At 40.2% G+C, this 16,338-nt stretch overlaps 1 protein-coding gene across 13 annotated transcripts in view; it reads left to right on the top strand.

Annotated features, from left to right (window-relative positions):
• Positions 1-16,338, top strand: part of LOC122973443 (adhesion G protein-coupled receptor L3-like) — a 243,642-nt gene that overhangs the window by 129,652 nt on the left and 97,652 nt on the right. For all 13 annotated transcript variants that reach the window (XM_044340968.1, XM_044340969.1, XM_044340972.1 and 10 more), the window contains one exon: positions 10,329-10,438. In XM_044340968.1, coding sequence (XP_044196903.1) covers positions 10,329-10,438 — 110 coding nt within the window. The remainder of the gene's footprint in view (positions 1-10,328; positions 10,439-16,338) is intronic.

Genomic DNA, 16,338 nt, shown 5'->3' with positions numbered 1-16,338 from the left:
GCTGGAAGATAAATCAAGCATCACCAGGAAGATAGGGAGCAGCATCATTTGTTGGCAAGAACAGAAAAATTCATCCTGGAAATCGTAAATCATTAGACGGGCAGGCCCCAGTGAATAAGCCTCACCCACCAAACAAATCGATTTGTGAAGTTATTGCACATTTCAATCTCTCCCAACCTGGAGAGACACCGTGGGCGTTATGATTTACATACCCGGAGATTAGAAGCTTCTTGTTTTTGACAGTGACAGACACTTAAATCATATATTGAGTTTTATGTATTTGTTTACTTTTAACACAAGAGATGTATTAAGCACCTCTCAACCCTGAACTTATCTAGACATTACCCGCAGGAGCTGTATGTGGGAATGCAAATGTCCAAATCAGTTGGACTGGACGTTAAACAGACTTTACCCTGCCAGCTCCCTAGTACAAAGTCTGTGTAATGTCCGATTGAGCCCATGTGCAAATAGAGAAGGTCACTGTCAGGAGGATCACAGCGGGCGAGTGGGCGCGTTGATAACGTTTCTAACATTGTGACTGGCGCGGTGAAGAAGAAGGGTCATTTACACGAAGACGCCAACGAAAATGTCCAACCGGAGAGACGACAAGATTAATATCAACGCAAAAACAGTCATCATTACAGATGAGTGGGTAGTCTCGTCCGCCATCTTCAATTTGCTGTCAACAAAACACTGATTTTTGCAGCATACTTTTTGCGTTATGTCCTGCCTCCTGCAACCTCTACCCAGGCGCCAACCCTCGTAATATAATCTCCTGCTGTGTGCTACATGTGTGGAAAAAATCCGGTCCGTACATTGTGTGGAGTTCATATGAGAAAACAGCTTTAGAAATATGTGATTAGGCTTCTGTAATGAATATCAGTGTCAGCAGGTTAGTTTCATGGTGTGGGTGTTTGTAAGTGGAGGAGGAGTAAAAAGCGCTTTTCCAATCAATGCATTCTTCTCATAGCAACGGATTTCAAAACATGTTTTAATGAACTATTGTCCTGGAGCTAGTGGAAATAACTTTTGACTTAGTAATAAGCTGTCTCATAATAATAATAATAATAATAATACCTGGTGCTTAAAATGACTTCATGCATACCAATTACATCCCATCAAATATCAGTTTTCAGGTTGAAAACCCTTATTGAAGATGTGTGTTTTCCGCTAAGAAATTCCATATTCATAAAAGTTTAATTCCTTTGAGTCTTGTCTAATTGACATGTAACATACTGATCAGAACAGAGGGAAACAGCTTCCCCTTGGGAAACCATTCAGTCGATGCTGTAAATAATGTCTTATGAACTGTCACATATAGTAAGTTGTCAGTCCTCCATGGCAGAAATCCCTGTTGTCTTATTTTGAATAAGAATAATCAGGGGATGTATTGTCAGGAGCACTCATGCTTGCATTTTAATTAGTCACCGCACTATATAAATCATATATGTCCGCATGTATGATGACAGAATTTACATACAACTGTTGCTAATGCTTCCTAGCCATTTCTCTAATCATGGCCACAGTGTGTAAATGGAGTGGTGATAATAACAACGATCATCTGTATGGAAAACATATTATTTCAATACACATTAGTGGTGGATTCAGTTCATGCACAGGGTAGAACAAAGAAAATAGAGTGCAGATGATGCATTATTTATTGGAGTTTCGACTCTGGCTACAAGGCTACGCTTTAGTGTGTGTGTGTGGTATTAAAACTAATATTGGCAACACTTGGAATCACTATCACTTTTAAACAAAACTTTGCTCCCTGCTCTCTTTTGAGCTGCGCGGTTTTCAAGATACGTATCTCCCCCGACATCCAAGGAAACGGTTGAGGATTATTCTAGTGAGTTTATCTTTGCCCTTTTGAGATAGAACTCACGCACTTGTGTCTGCGCTCCAAAAGAACACTTTCCGTGTCCCTGCCTTGAAGCGGAGATAAGCTGTACATTTGAATACATATATGAAAAGGGTCTAGCACTTGTGTCAAAAGAGGATTCATTACATGAGGTCTATTGTCTTCTAAAGAATGGTTGTATATTACCAGTGTTTAAGAGAATGGAATTGGAGTGCAGCTATATGAACTCTAACACTCATCTAAATTAATTATCATACAGGGCCAAGCTTTTATTGTATAATTTAAACAATACATGCAGTATAAACTTTAACCGCACTCCTCTCCTGAAAGCATTTTTACTGGATTTATTTGGATTTTTGTTTTTTTTTTTCTAATGTTGAATTTGAATCAGCTCTCTCCAGCATGTGCCATATTTAAACATTAATGGAATTTTTGGTGCGCACAGCCAGATGGATATCTACAACATGTGCAGAGTCACGGCTTTACCTTTCAGCTGGAGGAATTGCATCACCTAATGCCTGTTGTGTTTAAAAATAAAATATATGGATTAATTTCAAAGAGGCTAGCTGAGCAAGTTTGATCTCAGTGCAGGTGGATTACTCTGCCTTCAAAATAACAAGAAAAGGAGTCTTATTAAAAATTCTAAGAAATTGCAACAGTCCTCAAGTCTGATATGTTCCTTATATAAAATAGAAGTATTTATGCACATGAATTCCTAAAAACAAAACATTAATCTAGCTGGCAAAAGTAGTCTCTATTTCCCTGTTTCTTTTTTTTGATTCAAAGTAGTTTATTATGGTCACATTCAGTGCAAAAAGATTAGATTTTCCTTTGTTGTAACTCTTCACATGCACTAGCAGTGGTTTGGGGTGAAGTAAATATCTACTAAGGTCAAAGATTTGTCTTTCAAGCATTCACTATTACTCACAGTAGCACTGGAATTTCTGAGATTCTGAAAAGAGTTATTTGAGTTATTTAAACATTTAATAGTTGTCATTGTTGCTACGATCCAGTGCAAAAAAAAAAAAATCAGAAACATCTCTGTGAAGACCTTTCACGTCCAGACAAAGCTTGTGGAAGACAAGGCCAAATGCTTCTTCTTATTAATCAGTTACATTCCGAAGCACAGCAGCTTCTGAGTCCCTAAACTTCACTTAAGACATCATTTGCGCTTTGTTTCGTTTAATCTGTACGTGTGAGCGCTAGAATTGAGTGTTATTTTGTTCTTTCAAAAAATGTCTACCGCTGCTGATCAGCCTTTGTGGTGTCAGTTCAGGTTTCTCTACTCTCATGAAACAATGTGGGGTTTAGATGTCGCTGGGAACAGCAGCTAACTGGAGGTAAACACATTCTTTCTCAGAAGAAATGCCCATCATGGGAGGAGTGCATCCCCTGAGGTGATAACCTTTGTCTGGACTGACCTCAAATCCGTGTGTTGTCTGACAAACTAAGAAACCAGAAAAATCTGTGCAGCTCAGTCTAGTTTTTCTCCAGTTCTTCTTTTCCTTTTTTGTCCGTGTATGTATTAACACTATGTTTTTATTTTCAGGTTTATTGCTTCTTGTTAATTTGAGATTTTTCATTTGAAATCAGTAAATAGAAAAGTAGATATTTTACATAAAATACACTCACTGCTGCGTTCAGGATGTAGATATCGCTGGAGGACAGAACATTAGCGATCTGAACTCACATATGGACCTTAATTTTTGCCCTGCAGAATGTTTCCATTAAGTTGACACTGTTGTTGAATACAGATTATTGAATATACAGTCACCACGAGTTCACATGTGCTAAACCCCCCCCCCCCCCCGTCCCAATACATTTCTTCTCCAAACTAAGTGGTAATAAAAAGTAAATAAATTGGAAAGAAAAACAAATTACGAGGCAGGATTTGTTCTATGTGTAGGCTTCAGTGAGTGGAGGAATGTACAAATAGAACAAATCAGGGAGGGAAAATGTTGTGACTGTTGTATATATTTGTCTCATCCATCATCGTGAGCCATAAACAGGCCCATTCTCTCCTCTCAGTTACAAGACATTATTTTAGTCATCACCTCAGCGAAAGTGCCCACTCGTCCAAACACGCAGCAAAAAAAAAACAGGAAAAGCATGTGTTTATCAAGCTGAGCTCGTGCTTCACTTAAGTCTCCTGGACGGCTGCCAAGCAAAGGACCTCATAGATGAATCCATATGTCGCCCCCATAAACTCCCAGTATGAACTCCGATTTTTTTTTTTAAATACTCAAGAAGTCCGTGTTTCTAGTTGATCATCTCCACATATCCAGAGTAGTAGTGCCTTAGTGCCACTGTATTTGTCTCAGCTTCTTGTTGCACTGGGATGAAGTGCGGCTTATCTTCCAAATACAGTATTAGAGAGAGGGAAAACTGTGTGATGTAAAAATCTTATGAAAGCTACTAATCTGTGTGAATGGCTAAGAGGGATTATGCTTGTCAGGAGGAAGAAAAAAAAAATGAGCTCAAGATGCTCTTTTTTTTTTTTTTTGGGAGAAATAGCATTGAATTTATGTAAGCGGAGGAAGTAGTTCATGAGAGATGATCAATCTTGACCTTTGTTTGACCATCCCTAATGAAACTCTTATTCCCTACTTAATAGAGTTAGATAAAGGTCATTCATATAACACATGCACATAAACACTCCGTCTTCCCTATACTGAACAGTCACTTTATTTATTTCTGCTTAGTTCCACATAGTTAATCCTATAAAAAAGGAATATGGGTGATGTTTTGTCACCCATAATGTTTGTGCAAACAGTCTGACGGAGCTTGATGTGTTTTTTTTTTTCCTCCGGTTTTGCAGCACGTTGCCGACGCCACCCAGCAGGCAGGCGACGCGGCAGTGCGTTAATCTCAACCGCAGTTGTCTCTATCATCTGTGACTGTTCATACTGATCGATCATCTGTTGAATATGTAGGTGCACGGAGGTGTTCATCCGTGTCGGCGCGGTGATATGTGAGCTTAAGCACTTGAGAACAGTGAGCCCCTTCAGCGATGCACTTTAAATCCTCCACACCCACACTCGGCCATTGTATTTATGTTGTATACATTCATTCCCCATTTTCCCACTTCTGCCTTTTTTTAATCTGCGTTGAGCAGCTCTCTCTGTGTTTTTTGGAAACAAACTCACGCAGCTTTAGAATAAAGACAGAATTTGGCGGGCGGATTCAGTAGTGCCATTATAGATAATTTGTCAACGTGCCTGTGTGTAGGTTGTTTGAATATGTATGTAGCAATTCTCCATAGCCATCCAGATTTGCATATAACCCCGAGGTTTAAAAGGTTACTTCTTACTGAAGGCTTGTCCATTTGAATACGGACACCAGAAAAGAAAACCGTACGTGAAAGTGATTGTAAAACAGCGTATTGTGTACTTCCAAGTTGCCCTCGACCTTCTAACCCCTGACCGGTGTGATATAGCTGGTCAGTATATAATATATATAATGTGATGCATAAGGTTGCCAGTACATGTACATACAGCACAGAAGCAAGAAAAAATGTATAAAAATCAGTCCTATACAAACATGTGTAAGGAACCTTTTTCACAACTTTTCATATATTGTATTCTGTCATTTAAAGATGTCGAATTTCTTCTGTTATAATTCATATATTTATGTGACTCAGATGGTGCTTTCCTGCAAAATTATGATGATGCTTTCGAATGCAACCAAGACAAAATGAAAAATCTTTGAAAATTCGACCGGCTGCAAACTACTGCTGACCTTTTTAGAGAAGGGAAAGAAACAGAGTGTCCAAGAAAAGGAGGAAGCTATCAAATTAACTCTGTCGAGGATGCACAAATGAATTTTGCTTTGTCGCTTCCTGGCATGACTGGGCACTTAGAGCCTCGCATACTGAAAGCACAGTGTATGCTTATACGGTGGATGTTAAGCACACATGAAGAAGCCTTACCTTAGTGCCTAACAACAGCACTATGAATGAAATATTTAACTCTGCAATAATTCTCTCACTTAAAATGTTCCTTTGTTAAGTAAGTGTAGTTTCACTCAGTTCAATCTTACACACTCAACCCTCCTGAGCACTTAGAGAGCATTAGCATGGTTGTTAGAGTTTGTTTTATAATCCCCAGCTTGGGGTATCTTTGAAGTAACTCCAAAAATAATTGGAACATATAAAAGATACATTATTCTATAGCAGCTCTACAACAGTTGATATATGCTCCTTAACAAGCTTCTTCTACGTGAACAATAGGCTTCCACAGGGACTTGAACTGATAATTCTTCTTTTCGTTAAGGAGCTACATTAACAGTTACCTTGTAATACTTCTTCTCAAGAGTCAAATGCACAGTGCTTAAGGCCAATGGTTCCCTTCTTTTTGTAACATTTTCCTCAGGTTTTCATGGGATTTGTTGTTTTTTTTTTTGTTGTTTTTGTTTTTGTGTTTTTTGTGCTGAGCCAGGAGACAGGCTGAATGAGAAAAGATGGATGTTGCAGCGTACAGCTGGGAAAGATAATGAATGAAGTCGACCGTGGGTGGCGAAGACCATCACTAAAGCATAATGGGTCCCAACAGAGGGATGGGGATATTGACCCGTCCGTCACTTTTTTTTTCCTCCTCGCTCCCCTCCCTCCCTTTCTTACAAATACAAACTCTCACAAGTGTGTACACAGCCTGACACGCGCACACACACACACATACAGACACACTGCAGTAAAGCAAACAATACCAGGATGCACTTTGTCTTTGCGCACACACACACAATTATACAACTTTCTCTCTCCTGAGCCTGTGTGTGTGTGTGTGTGTGTGTGGACACTTTGGATGTGTTTGCACTTTTTAACTGAAAGCAAATGGAGAGTTTGTGCTCCCTGACAGAGACTGTTTCATCAGACATGTAGGAACTGTGGAAGAACTCCAGAGACATCCCCTTAATGCGGAATTCCAGCTTAACCATCTCCGTTCTTATTTGACTTACTTGGGGCAAATGTCTTTGATATTGATTCTATTCTGGAAAATCCCTCAAAGCAATTTGGTGTGTTGGAAACTTGGAAATATTTAAAAACTGGCAAACCCTTCTGTCTTTCCACTTGTTTGGTATTTTTCCTCCCGATATAAATCATATGAGTTCTGAAAGGGAACGGTGGTGCACACCAATTGTCTTTTATTACTCTCCAATGTGGATAAATCTGTTTCGCAGCTGCACTGTCCCTGTCTCAAGTCCTCTAGCTGATTCCTTTTCCCTTTCTCTATCTGTTATAGATTCATTTATTCACCTATTCATCCGTTCACTTATTTTATTTTCATCCCATGTCAGTGGTCAATAGACTGAGGGGACTCAACCCACTTACTGTCATCAGAGGCAGCAGTGGGATCAGCCAGTGATTATAGTGATTACAGTTTGTGCTTACATAGGGCTCGGGTGCTTTGTGCCACATCTCCCCTCGTCAGCTGGCAGTCTGAGCTCTAATCTGCCAGTTATAACAAACAGCAGACAAGGGAACAGGAGGAAAAAGCTATAAGGGAGGAAAGGCAGGGATGTGGATATAAAGGAGTGGTTAGTAGCCAAATTACAAAGTGGGGTTTTGTGTCCTCTTTTAGAATCTTATAACGAGTGGTATCCAGTTGACCATGTAGTCCTTCAACAGCTTCTGTCCGAATTAAGAGTTTATAACAGCTGGAATCTGTGTATTATTGTTTTATGTATGTACATTATCAAAGGAGGAAGCAGTTTTGTTTATTGTGTGCTTGTGAATCCTGAGCTTCCAGCAAGATGCCAATTAGAGCATTTAGCTTGCAGTAGCTTCAAACCACCTGCTGTGTATTTTTTTCCCTATAGTGCATCTGTGTGAACCAGTTATTCATTTATATATATAAATCTATCACTCAAACTGAATCCATTTCCCTCTCCCCCACCAGTTCAAAGGCCTCTATCAGAGCCAAGTGTCTGATGAAATCCTGATTACCCCCCTAATTGGTAATTGTGAAGTCGCTGCGGCACGTGGCGTGAGCAGCTTCTCCCGCTATCGATCCCCTCCCACTCCACCATTGATTTGCACTTAATGCCTTTAATTAGAATTATTTCTCCACCTTATTTTATTCCCTCACAATATGCAGGCGCCTTCAAGACGCTGTGGAAAAACAGATCAGGAGGTATTTGTGGCTGCGTGTTCAGAGGTAAAAAATAAATGCACAGCGGTGATATAAAAAAAAAAAAAAGGGATTTTGAATATAGGTCAAGATAGATGTTAAGGCTGGGATTAAGTTTGCAATCCACGTTTAATGCACGTTATGAAGTTTAATCCCTCAAGAGGAAGTTATTACAAATTGATTAAAATTCCAGATTTGGTTCTAGCTTAACTTCTGTGGCAGCATTGTTGAATTTAAAAATAATCCTATATGCACCATTTCATTGCTTCAAAACATAAAATAGTGCTCTGCAAAAAAACCCCAAAACAACAGCTGGAGTACAAATCAAACTATATCTATGTACGTGTCCATTCATGCAAGAATCTGTCTGTGTGCCTCTGCTCCAACCCCTGGCTAGTTACATCTCTCCTATCCATCTCACTTCTAATTCCATGTGACACTTAATCTTAACTTGTGTTCTCACCCACTGATTACGAAACCCCCCAGTTCTAAATAGAATAAACCAGAAATGGTAGGAAGTGTGTAGAGATGAGAAGAGCTGCCTCTGTAATTGTTTCTCAGTTTCATAGGCTTGACCCCTTATTTATTTGACTGGCATTTACTGCCTGGGAATTAACTCTTCATAGGCAGGGATGGGTGAGACAGTGACTGAGGGTGAGTGAATGAGTGGCAGAGGGTTAGGCCAGGGCGGGAAGGTTCATGAACCCATAAAGAGAGACTCGGCAGACCATATCTCATTACTGGGTCGGCTTGAAATGAGATGGGCCCCTCTTTGCTTGTCCCTCACTGGTTCGATTGATTAGTCGGCAGCCAATCAATGTTAATTAAGGTGTAGAGAATCCTTTAATTGTGGCTTATGAATCATCGTGTCAGACCCTGCCTTGACCTTCACCAGACTTACACTGCGAACGGCCTCGCTGGAGAATAAATACCTTTTTATATATTGCAAGATAATGATAGTCGGCAAATGAGTATAGATTTGATGGACGGCGATCCTGTATGTACTGTAGCTCCTAGCAGTGGGTCTCATGAAGATCACACACACAATGGGTACTCAAATAGAAACCAGACTGACCTTCATATCCTGTTTCTCATTTTGCAAAACAGATGCAGAGCACCAGCAGATCAATACTTGTCAAAACGTTTAAGAGTTAATGTTGCGAGATAAGTGTTGCTATTATGTGTGACGAGAGGCTCTCCGTGCATATGAAGTGGGGCTTTGATTGATGACTGCCAAAAACAAAATGGCACATGAGAACACCACCGGCACCATAATTGTGTTTTTTAATGAAGACCTACATTTCACGTTGGAGCTGATTTCCCACTCAGTTGATTGTGTCCCCTCCCCTGCCCAATCCTCCTCCACCACTGCTGCCACTACCATCCATCATGCAGTAATAACAATGTAACCTGTACATGGTTTAAAGCCTGGTTGTAGGTCCATGACTTCCAAATCTACTCTTCAACAGACAGATGAATTTACCCATGACAGTGCGTCCTGACCCTAAAAGAAGGGTTAACTTTACAATTTTTCAAGATTAAACCTGTCGCACAGTTCTTCTCCAATATACCATGCTTTATTTTCCTAACTTGCCTTCATCCGAGGTTGTTTCCTGTTTCTTTATACTGTCTTTAGTGGATCAATTAGTCATGTGACTTAGAACCCTAATTACAGCTGCAACGAATACATTTTTTAAAAAAATGTATTTTCTTGATTAATTAAATAGCTGTGCGGTCTATTAAATGTCAGAAAACAGTAAAGAATGTCTTCAGATGTCTTGTTATTTCCAACCGACAGTAAAAAATATTAAATTTACACTGATACAAGACAGTAAAAGCAGCAAATCCTCACATGGGAGAAGCTTGAACAAGAGAATGTTTTAAAGAGTGATTAATCAATTATCAAAGTAGTTACTGATTGATTTTGTCCATCGGCTAATCTATTAATTGACTAAGTGTTTCAGCACCACAGTCAGATGACCTCAAAACATCCGTCCTTTAATTAAAATTCTTATGATTTTTAAAAGATCCCATTTTTTGAGAATAAACATAATCAACTGAACCTAAAAATGGTGTCAGATCACTTCCTCATTTAACTCTCTCTTGCTTAAATTGCCAAATTTAGAAATCTTATCAGTCACTATATATTGTATTTTCCATATATGTAAGGGAAGAGACCAGATGAACCATTTCCATAACGGGTGAAGACAGGATTAAGAACTTTGAACTGCATTAACCACACACAAAGCATCTAAATAATGTGCCATAATGTGTGATTTTGCTCTTGTTGCTTTGATTTTTTCTTCTTCTCTGAATTAATATGACCTTTTCTCTGTTTTCAGATGTAATAACCGGACCCAGTGTGCTGTCGTGGCCGGACCAGACGTATTTCCTGACCCGTGCCCAGGAACCTACAAATATCTGGAAGTCCAATATGAATGTGTACCCTACAGTATGTATTCCTTCATTCTCTCACACTCTCAGTCGTCTCCTAATGCTCTTACCCATCCTAATTTCCTCCTAACAGCGGTGGTGACTCATCAACAACCCAATCAACATGCATGTCAGCAATGTTCCAAATGTTCAATATATTGTGAAAGTGTCATCCAGTTTTGCAGAAGAGATTAAAAATTTAGCAGTGGCTGTGATGTTTCCTGTGATCTGAAAAGCATAACACCCTGCAGGAGAACAGGAAATATCATTGACAGTGTTGTTTACATGTGAAACATGGGACAGTATATCATTGTGGAGGAATGTTTACCCATTGACAAGATACTGCTGTTTGTCAGTCCTTTTGTTGTAACTGACATGAGACACACTTTCTTCATTTTCTTCATCCTGCAAGGTATCTATTATGTCAACAATGTGCCAGCTTATGCTCAATTTCCTTATGACAGTACCAACATCTTCTTTGTGTGTGCCCCACTGATAATATAGTAAGTCTAGCTTAATACTGTAGATGTTATAATAGTAAGACATGCTCAATAATTTCAGACTCAGAAAAATAACACAACTGTGAGAAGTGTGGTGACAACAAAAAGAAAGAGAATAAAAATGCTCATGTGTTATATGTATTCAGTCAGAGATAGTTTTAGCTACGTTTCACATTTAGATGGTGCTTGTCAGTGCCTTCCCATCAGTTCCCTGAGTTCACAGCACTTTAATATCTTTGAGGAATCATGTCTGATCATGTCATGTCTCTGTTAGCATGGCAGCAAGAAAGGCTGTTTGACTTTCATCAAAAATGAAACATACTTGTTGTTTTCGGTTCAATTCAGCTCAGTGGATGCCAGTTAATGTTCAGACTAGTGAGGCATCTCTTAAGGGAGAAAATAAAAAAGAATTTAATTAGTGCAGCAGGTGAAAAACACTGTCAGCCGGCACATAACTTGAGTGGAAACATTTGGGCAGGGAGTGGAAGGATCAGCATGGGGTGACAGGATGAACACACAGCGAGGAAGTCCAGGTGAGGCCAGAGGAAGTAGCATGGACACTGCCATATGACCTTAAGTATTGTGCATTATGACCTTTGAAGTGGAACACCAAAGTCATAATAATTATTCCTGCCAACAGCCTGACAAATCATGTGGCTTGCTCAGAAATGAGATAAAACTAGAAATATTGGGTCATGGGCATTTTTCTGTACAGTCTGCAGCTGCTCAGTTCATATGAACTCTAATAATTCAAATTCAAATCAAAACCATCTTTTTAACATTTGATGTCCTTACATGGCTCCCTCAGTAGTCTGCCTGACAGGAGCTTTCATGTGGTGAAGTAAAAATAATTTCTACCTGTGATCCAGAGCTGGCAGATGGCTCTTTCATACCTGGCTCTTTGCAACATGGACATTTTGCTATCCCAGCCACCCAGTGTCAGTGTCTTTCCTAGCTGTTCATGTTGAACACACTGATCCAACCAAATGCAAGCTACTGCAACACTTTTTTTTCAGTACTTAAACAGACTGTGTGGTTTGCTTTAAATGCCGATTTTGGACTTTTCAAGCAATATTGTTGAGTTAAGCTCTTGGCAACTACTCTATTTTAACCTAGCATGCCGCAATTTGTCCTAAAAAGCTTACCTGTAGACGTGCCAGTGTTGGGAACTGGCGATGTGTAAATATTTTCTACCTAGCATAGCAAGGGGTGATATATGGTGGTCTTTGTGTGCGTCTTGATGACAGTCTTGCTTTCTTTGGTAATGCTCTTATGGTGGTCATTGCCCACTAGAGGGAGGACTCATCTTTTTTCATCTTGGTTTGCCCAATCCTGATTTCTTTTGTTCCTGATCCCACCAAGTTACATGGATTATGCCATTGCCGGTCCCATCCTATCCTTATCCTATTACTTTTAAATTAGGCTACCAATGTATGCCTGAATTTAAAAGTAAGAACACATTATGACTCTTGGTAAAAATGACTTCTGTCCAATGCAGAGGCTTGGTTTTCCTGCTCCCTGACCCAATGTAATGCCCCTCCTGTCCCAAGGTAATCCTGCTTGACCCATTAGACCCACAGCATTCCCAATTAGTCGTCTGCCCCACCAACCCATCTTACACCACTGGAGGGAGACACAGGAGTGATTCTTTTTTATTCTCCTTCGCCCAATCCAAAATAATTTCTTTCCCATCCCCCATGGTTGCATAGTTTATGTCATTTCCAATCCCACCCCATCCTGATACCTTTACTTTCACTTTCATATAATATTGATGGCCGTCCACTGCAGAGGCTTGGTTTTTTAGTCTTGACCCTGTCACCGCAACACAATGTAATAGCCCACCTGTCCCATGGGAATCCCTTAGCAGTAATGAATCTCATTACCAATTAGTCTGCCTTGACTGCCCATCTTCCACCACTAGAGGGTGACACAGAAGTGATTCTTATTTATTCTGTTTTGCCCCTAAATTATTTCTTCTCGACCCCACACAATTGCATGGCTTATGTCATTGCCATTCCCATCGGTATCCCATCACTGTCAACTTAGACTACTGAAGTGTCCTTCCTGACTTTATATTGACAACATAGTGACACATTATGACTCCATTTAAAAAGGCTCCCATCCAATGCAGGGGCTTGTTTTTCCCACCCTGTCCCAATCCCTGTGACACAATTTAGTAGCCCTCCCATCTGATGGGAGTTCCACTTCCATTCCCATTCTGTTCTTTGCCTCAAGTACCCACCTCCCACCTTCTTTTACAATGTTATAGTCAACTTTTTCCTAAGAAAAGATAAGTCAAAAAATGTAGCAGTATTTTTGGAAAACTGTTACTGGCAGCTTCTTTCCTTGTAACATCAGGGCCGCCTATTAGGGGTGCACTAGGGAGGAAAACGAGGGCACCTTGTCTGCTATAACGATGGTTTTTGCCCAGAACCATTGAGAGATACGAAATTCTGCTGGCATTGTATAAATATTGAAGCAATGTAGGCGTTTATTTGTATATTGAGCAGGGAAGAAAAGTGTAATCACAAACAGTCACTGGAGACAGATTTTGAGACCCATTTTATCGTAGGGTGTGAATGCAATTCATCTGTGACAGCCCAGTGGACTATCTTCTTACCTCCCAAATGAAGCGATCAGATCCTTCTAGTTGGAATGAGCCACATTTAGAGACGGTTCCTTGTGTTTGTTTTTCTTACTTAAAATTTTAACAGTTTAAATTACATTTCCTGAGTTTCTATCAATGGATGCTGATTGGCATTGAATGGGCAGTGAAATCTTCAAAAAAAAAAAAAAGGCTAAATAGTTTTCGAGTGGTTTGTGCGTCATTTGTTGACAAATCATTAGGGATTTACATTGGCGAAGTGGTAAGGTTTGAGACATGGTAGCTCAATTGTGGATGGGATTTTAAAACAAGTCTCCTTACCAAGTTCCCGAGACAGACTGAAGGATTTGAGTGTCTAATAAGAGAATCAGCCACCCATGACTTCAACCCTCCTTCAGTGTTGGAGTCTTGACTCTGTATTCCACTGACAAGCTCTCCCTCTCAGTCCTAATACTCTTTTTCTTCCAAGTCTCCCTCACTTTCACTTACATTGTGTCCTTTAAGTGCTCTCACTGCTTTTTCCCTCCCTATATCCCTTTATTTGCTCCCCTTGCTCCCTTTCCTCACAATCTCAACTACCCCTCCTCTCTTCTCCACGACCTTCACTGACGGCTTTTATCTGTATTCTGCTTGGGGAGCTTCTTTTCTTTTAGGGTAAATTACCACACTCCTCTCCATATCTTTATAAGCTGGCAATATTGTACAGTCACATCTGCCATTAATAACAGCAGAAGAGTGTGCTAAATCGATGGACACATGCTACAGATACAATATTGATTTTATTAATCAGTGATTCGATCCGCTCCATCAGTTGTAATGGGGAAAAAAAAGTTACAATTACCAACAAGAGTGCCAGTGTTTGCCTGTGCTGTGTGACAGTGTCACCGCACAAGGCAATCCATCATATTTTCATTTCAGCTGCCGTCTGCATAATTATTTTATATGAGCAACTAGCATGATATTGAACAATGAATGAAATAAAACAGCACTGCTAGAAAGGTGAAATGGTAAAAAAGAAAATTGATACGTCCTGCATTTGAAAAGGAAGTACTTAATACATTCAAACTAAATAGAATTTGCTTGTATTTACTCCTGTAGGTCATAATGGAGTCATGTGAACATCAGAGTACACTCATTTTTCATTTGCCAGAGGAGACTTTCCTCTTTGTACTAGTGCAGTTTGTGCATGCTCCCCCATGCACTTTACAGATTAGTAAGGCTACCCTCAGGCAGAAGTGATGTGCTGACCCTTTATGATGACTCATAAACATGACTGTGCTCCAATGGCTGACACATGTCTCTGTCCCGCCCTCTCACCTTGACTCTCCATGGTTCAGTGGAGAGATGCCCATCTATTCTCTTAGTGCCTTATTAAAAGCTTTCTTCCTCGCTTGCTCTGTCTTTCTTTCTATGTAACTTTCACTTTAACAGCTCCTTCCAAAGGTCGTGCTCATAAGAGGTCAACACAACTGTGCCTCCCTCCTACCCACCCAGTATTCTTCCTCAGCAGTAATGAAGCTCTTACATCTCCTTGGTGGCACCTCAAATTCTCTGACTTGTCACAGAGGGAAGTGCATTCAAACCTGGGTTGCCATGCCCTGCTGTTGAAATTGTCTTTCTGTTGCTGACAGCTTGCTGTTACCTTTCTTGTCCTCCTCCCATAGCATCAACCATCTCCCTTCAGTAATTAGGTGTACCTCTCTGTATAGTTTCCATGGAAAATTGACTGATTTGGTCCAGGCGGGTGGTCAAACCCCTGTCCCTCCCTCCCCCCAAAAAATGAGGTAGGGAATAATTACACATCTTTTCAGGAAATGCTTTTGTTCAGTTCACTTTTCAAAATTGACACTTCAGTGTGTATGGCAGATGAGGTAGAGGGAAAGTGAGAGACAGAAAGGCAGAGACAAGAAGAGAGCAGGAGAACAAAGGAAGAAAACCTGCTGGTAGTCTGTTGCTATACATAAGCTACTAGTTCCCCCCACTGTTTGTAGCTAATAAGGACAATGTAAAATCCTGTCTTGCACAGTGGGATCCAGCTCAGCCCTGTCAGATATGGCTCACACTTTGGAAGCTAAGCCAGGACATATAATCATGCAATCAATTCTCCAATTTGAATGGTGCAGCGTAATCCTGAGCTCATACCTCATCACCACTTTCCATGTAATTTTTCAAGTTCTTTTATTTCCAACGTGCCTAATTGGTTTTTAATTCATTTTGCTAATAATAACACACCTAACAGGTTCGGGGGGTGTGGGGGTGTGGGGGGGTTCTAATTGAATAATGGAGTAGATTGTTTTGGCAAGTTTTACTCAGCACCTGCTACCAATCTCTGCCCTTCTGTGTTGGCAGGTGAAACCATGAAATTAATGCTCTACACATGGCTATCACTTACAATGCAGCTTGGGCATAATACGGTGTGATTACAGGGACCATTATGCAGTGGTCACACCTAAGGTAAACACCACCTGTGTGACCAGGATGGGACTTCATGGTTAGAATGTGGACTCTGCGATTGGTTATGCATTTCAAATCTTCCTCTCATCAGGGTAGATAGTTTTTAAATGTCTCTAAGCATCTAAGGATTTTAGATTATTTATACAAATGATTTCTCAGCTGATGGGTAAATGTAGATGTGCTTTAATAGTTGCTCGCACTCAGTACTCAAGCACATCATCAGCACTCTAGCTTACATAGACCCAGGCTGTTCTCTTTGCCTTGGATAATCTTGTGGCAACTTTTAAGCTTCTTGAAGAGTAGATCACTCCATTTGATGCTATCAGTAAATCTACTAAGCAGATTGTATGGAAGTTTAGT

This window comes from Thunnus albacares, chromosome 22, assembly GCF_914725855.1.
Source record: "Thunnus albacares chromosome 22, fThuAlb1.1, whole genome shotgun sequence".
Classification (NCBI taxonomy): domain Eukaryota; kingdom Metazoa; phylum Chordata; class Actinopteri; order Scombriformes; family Scombridae; genus Thunnus; species Thunnus albacares.
Note: the sequence above shows the minus strand (reverse complement) of the source record. Positions and strands in the feature narration are given on the sequence as shown.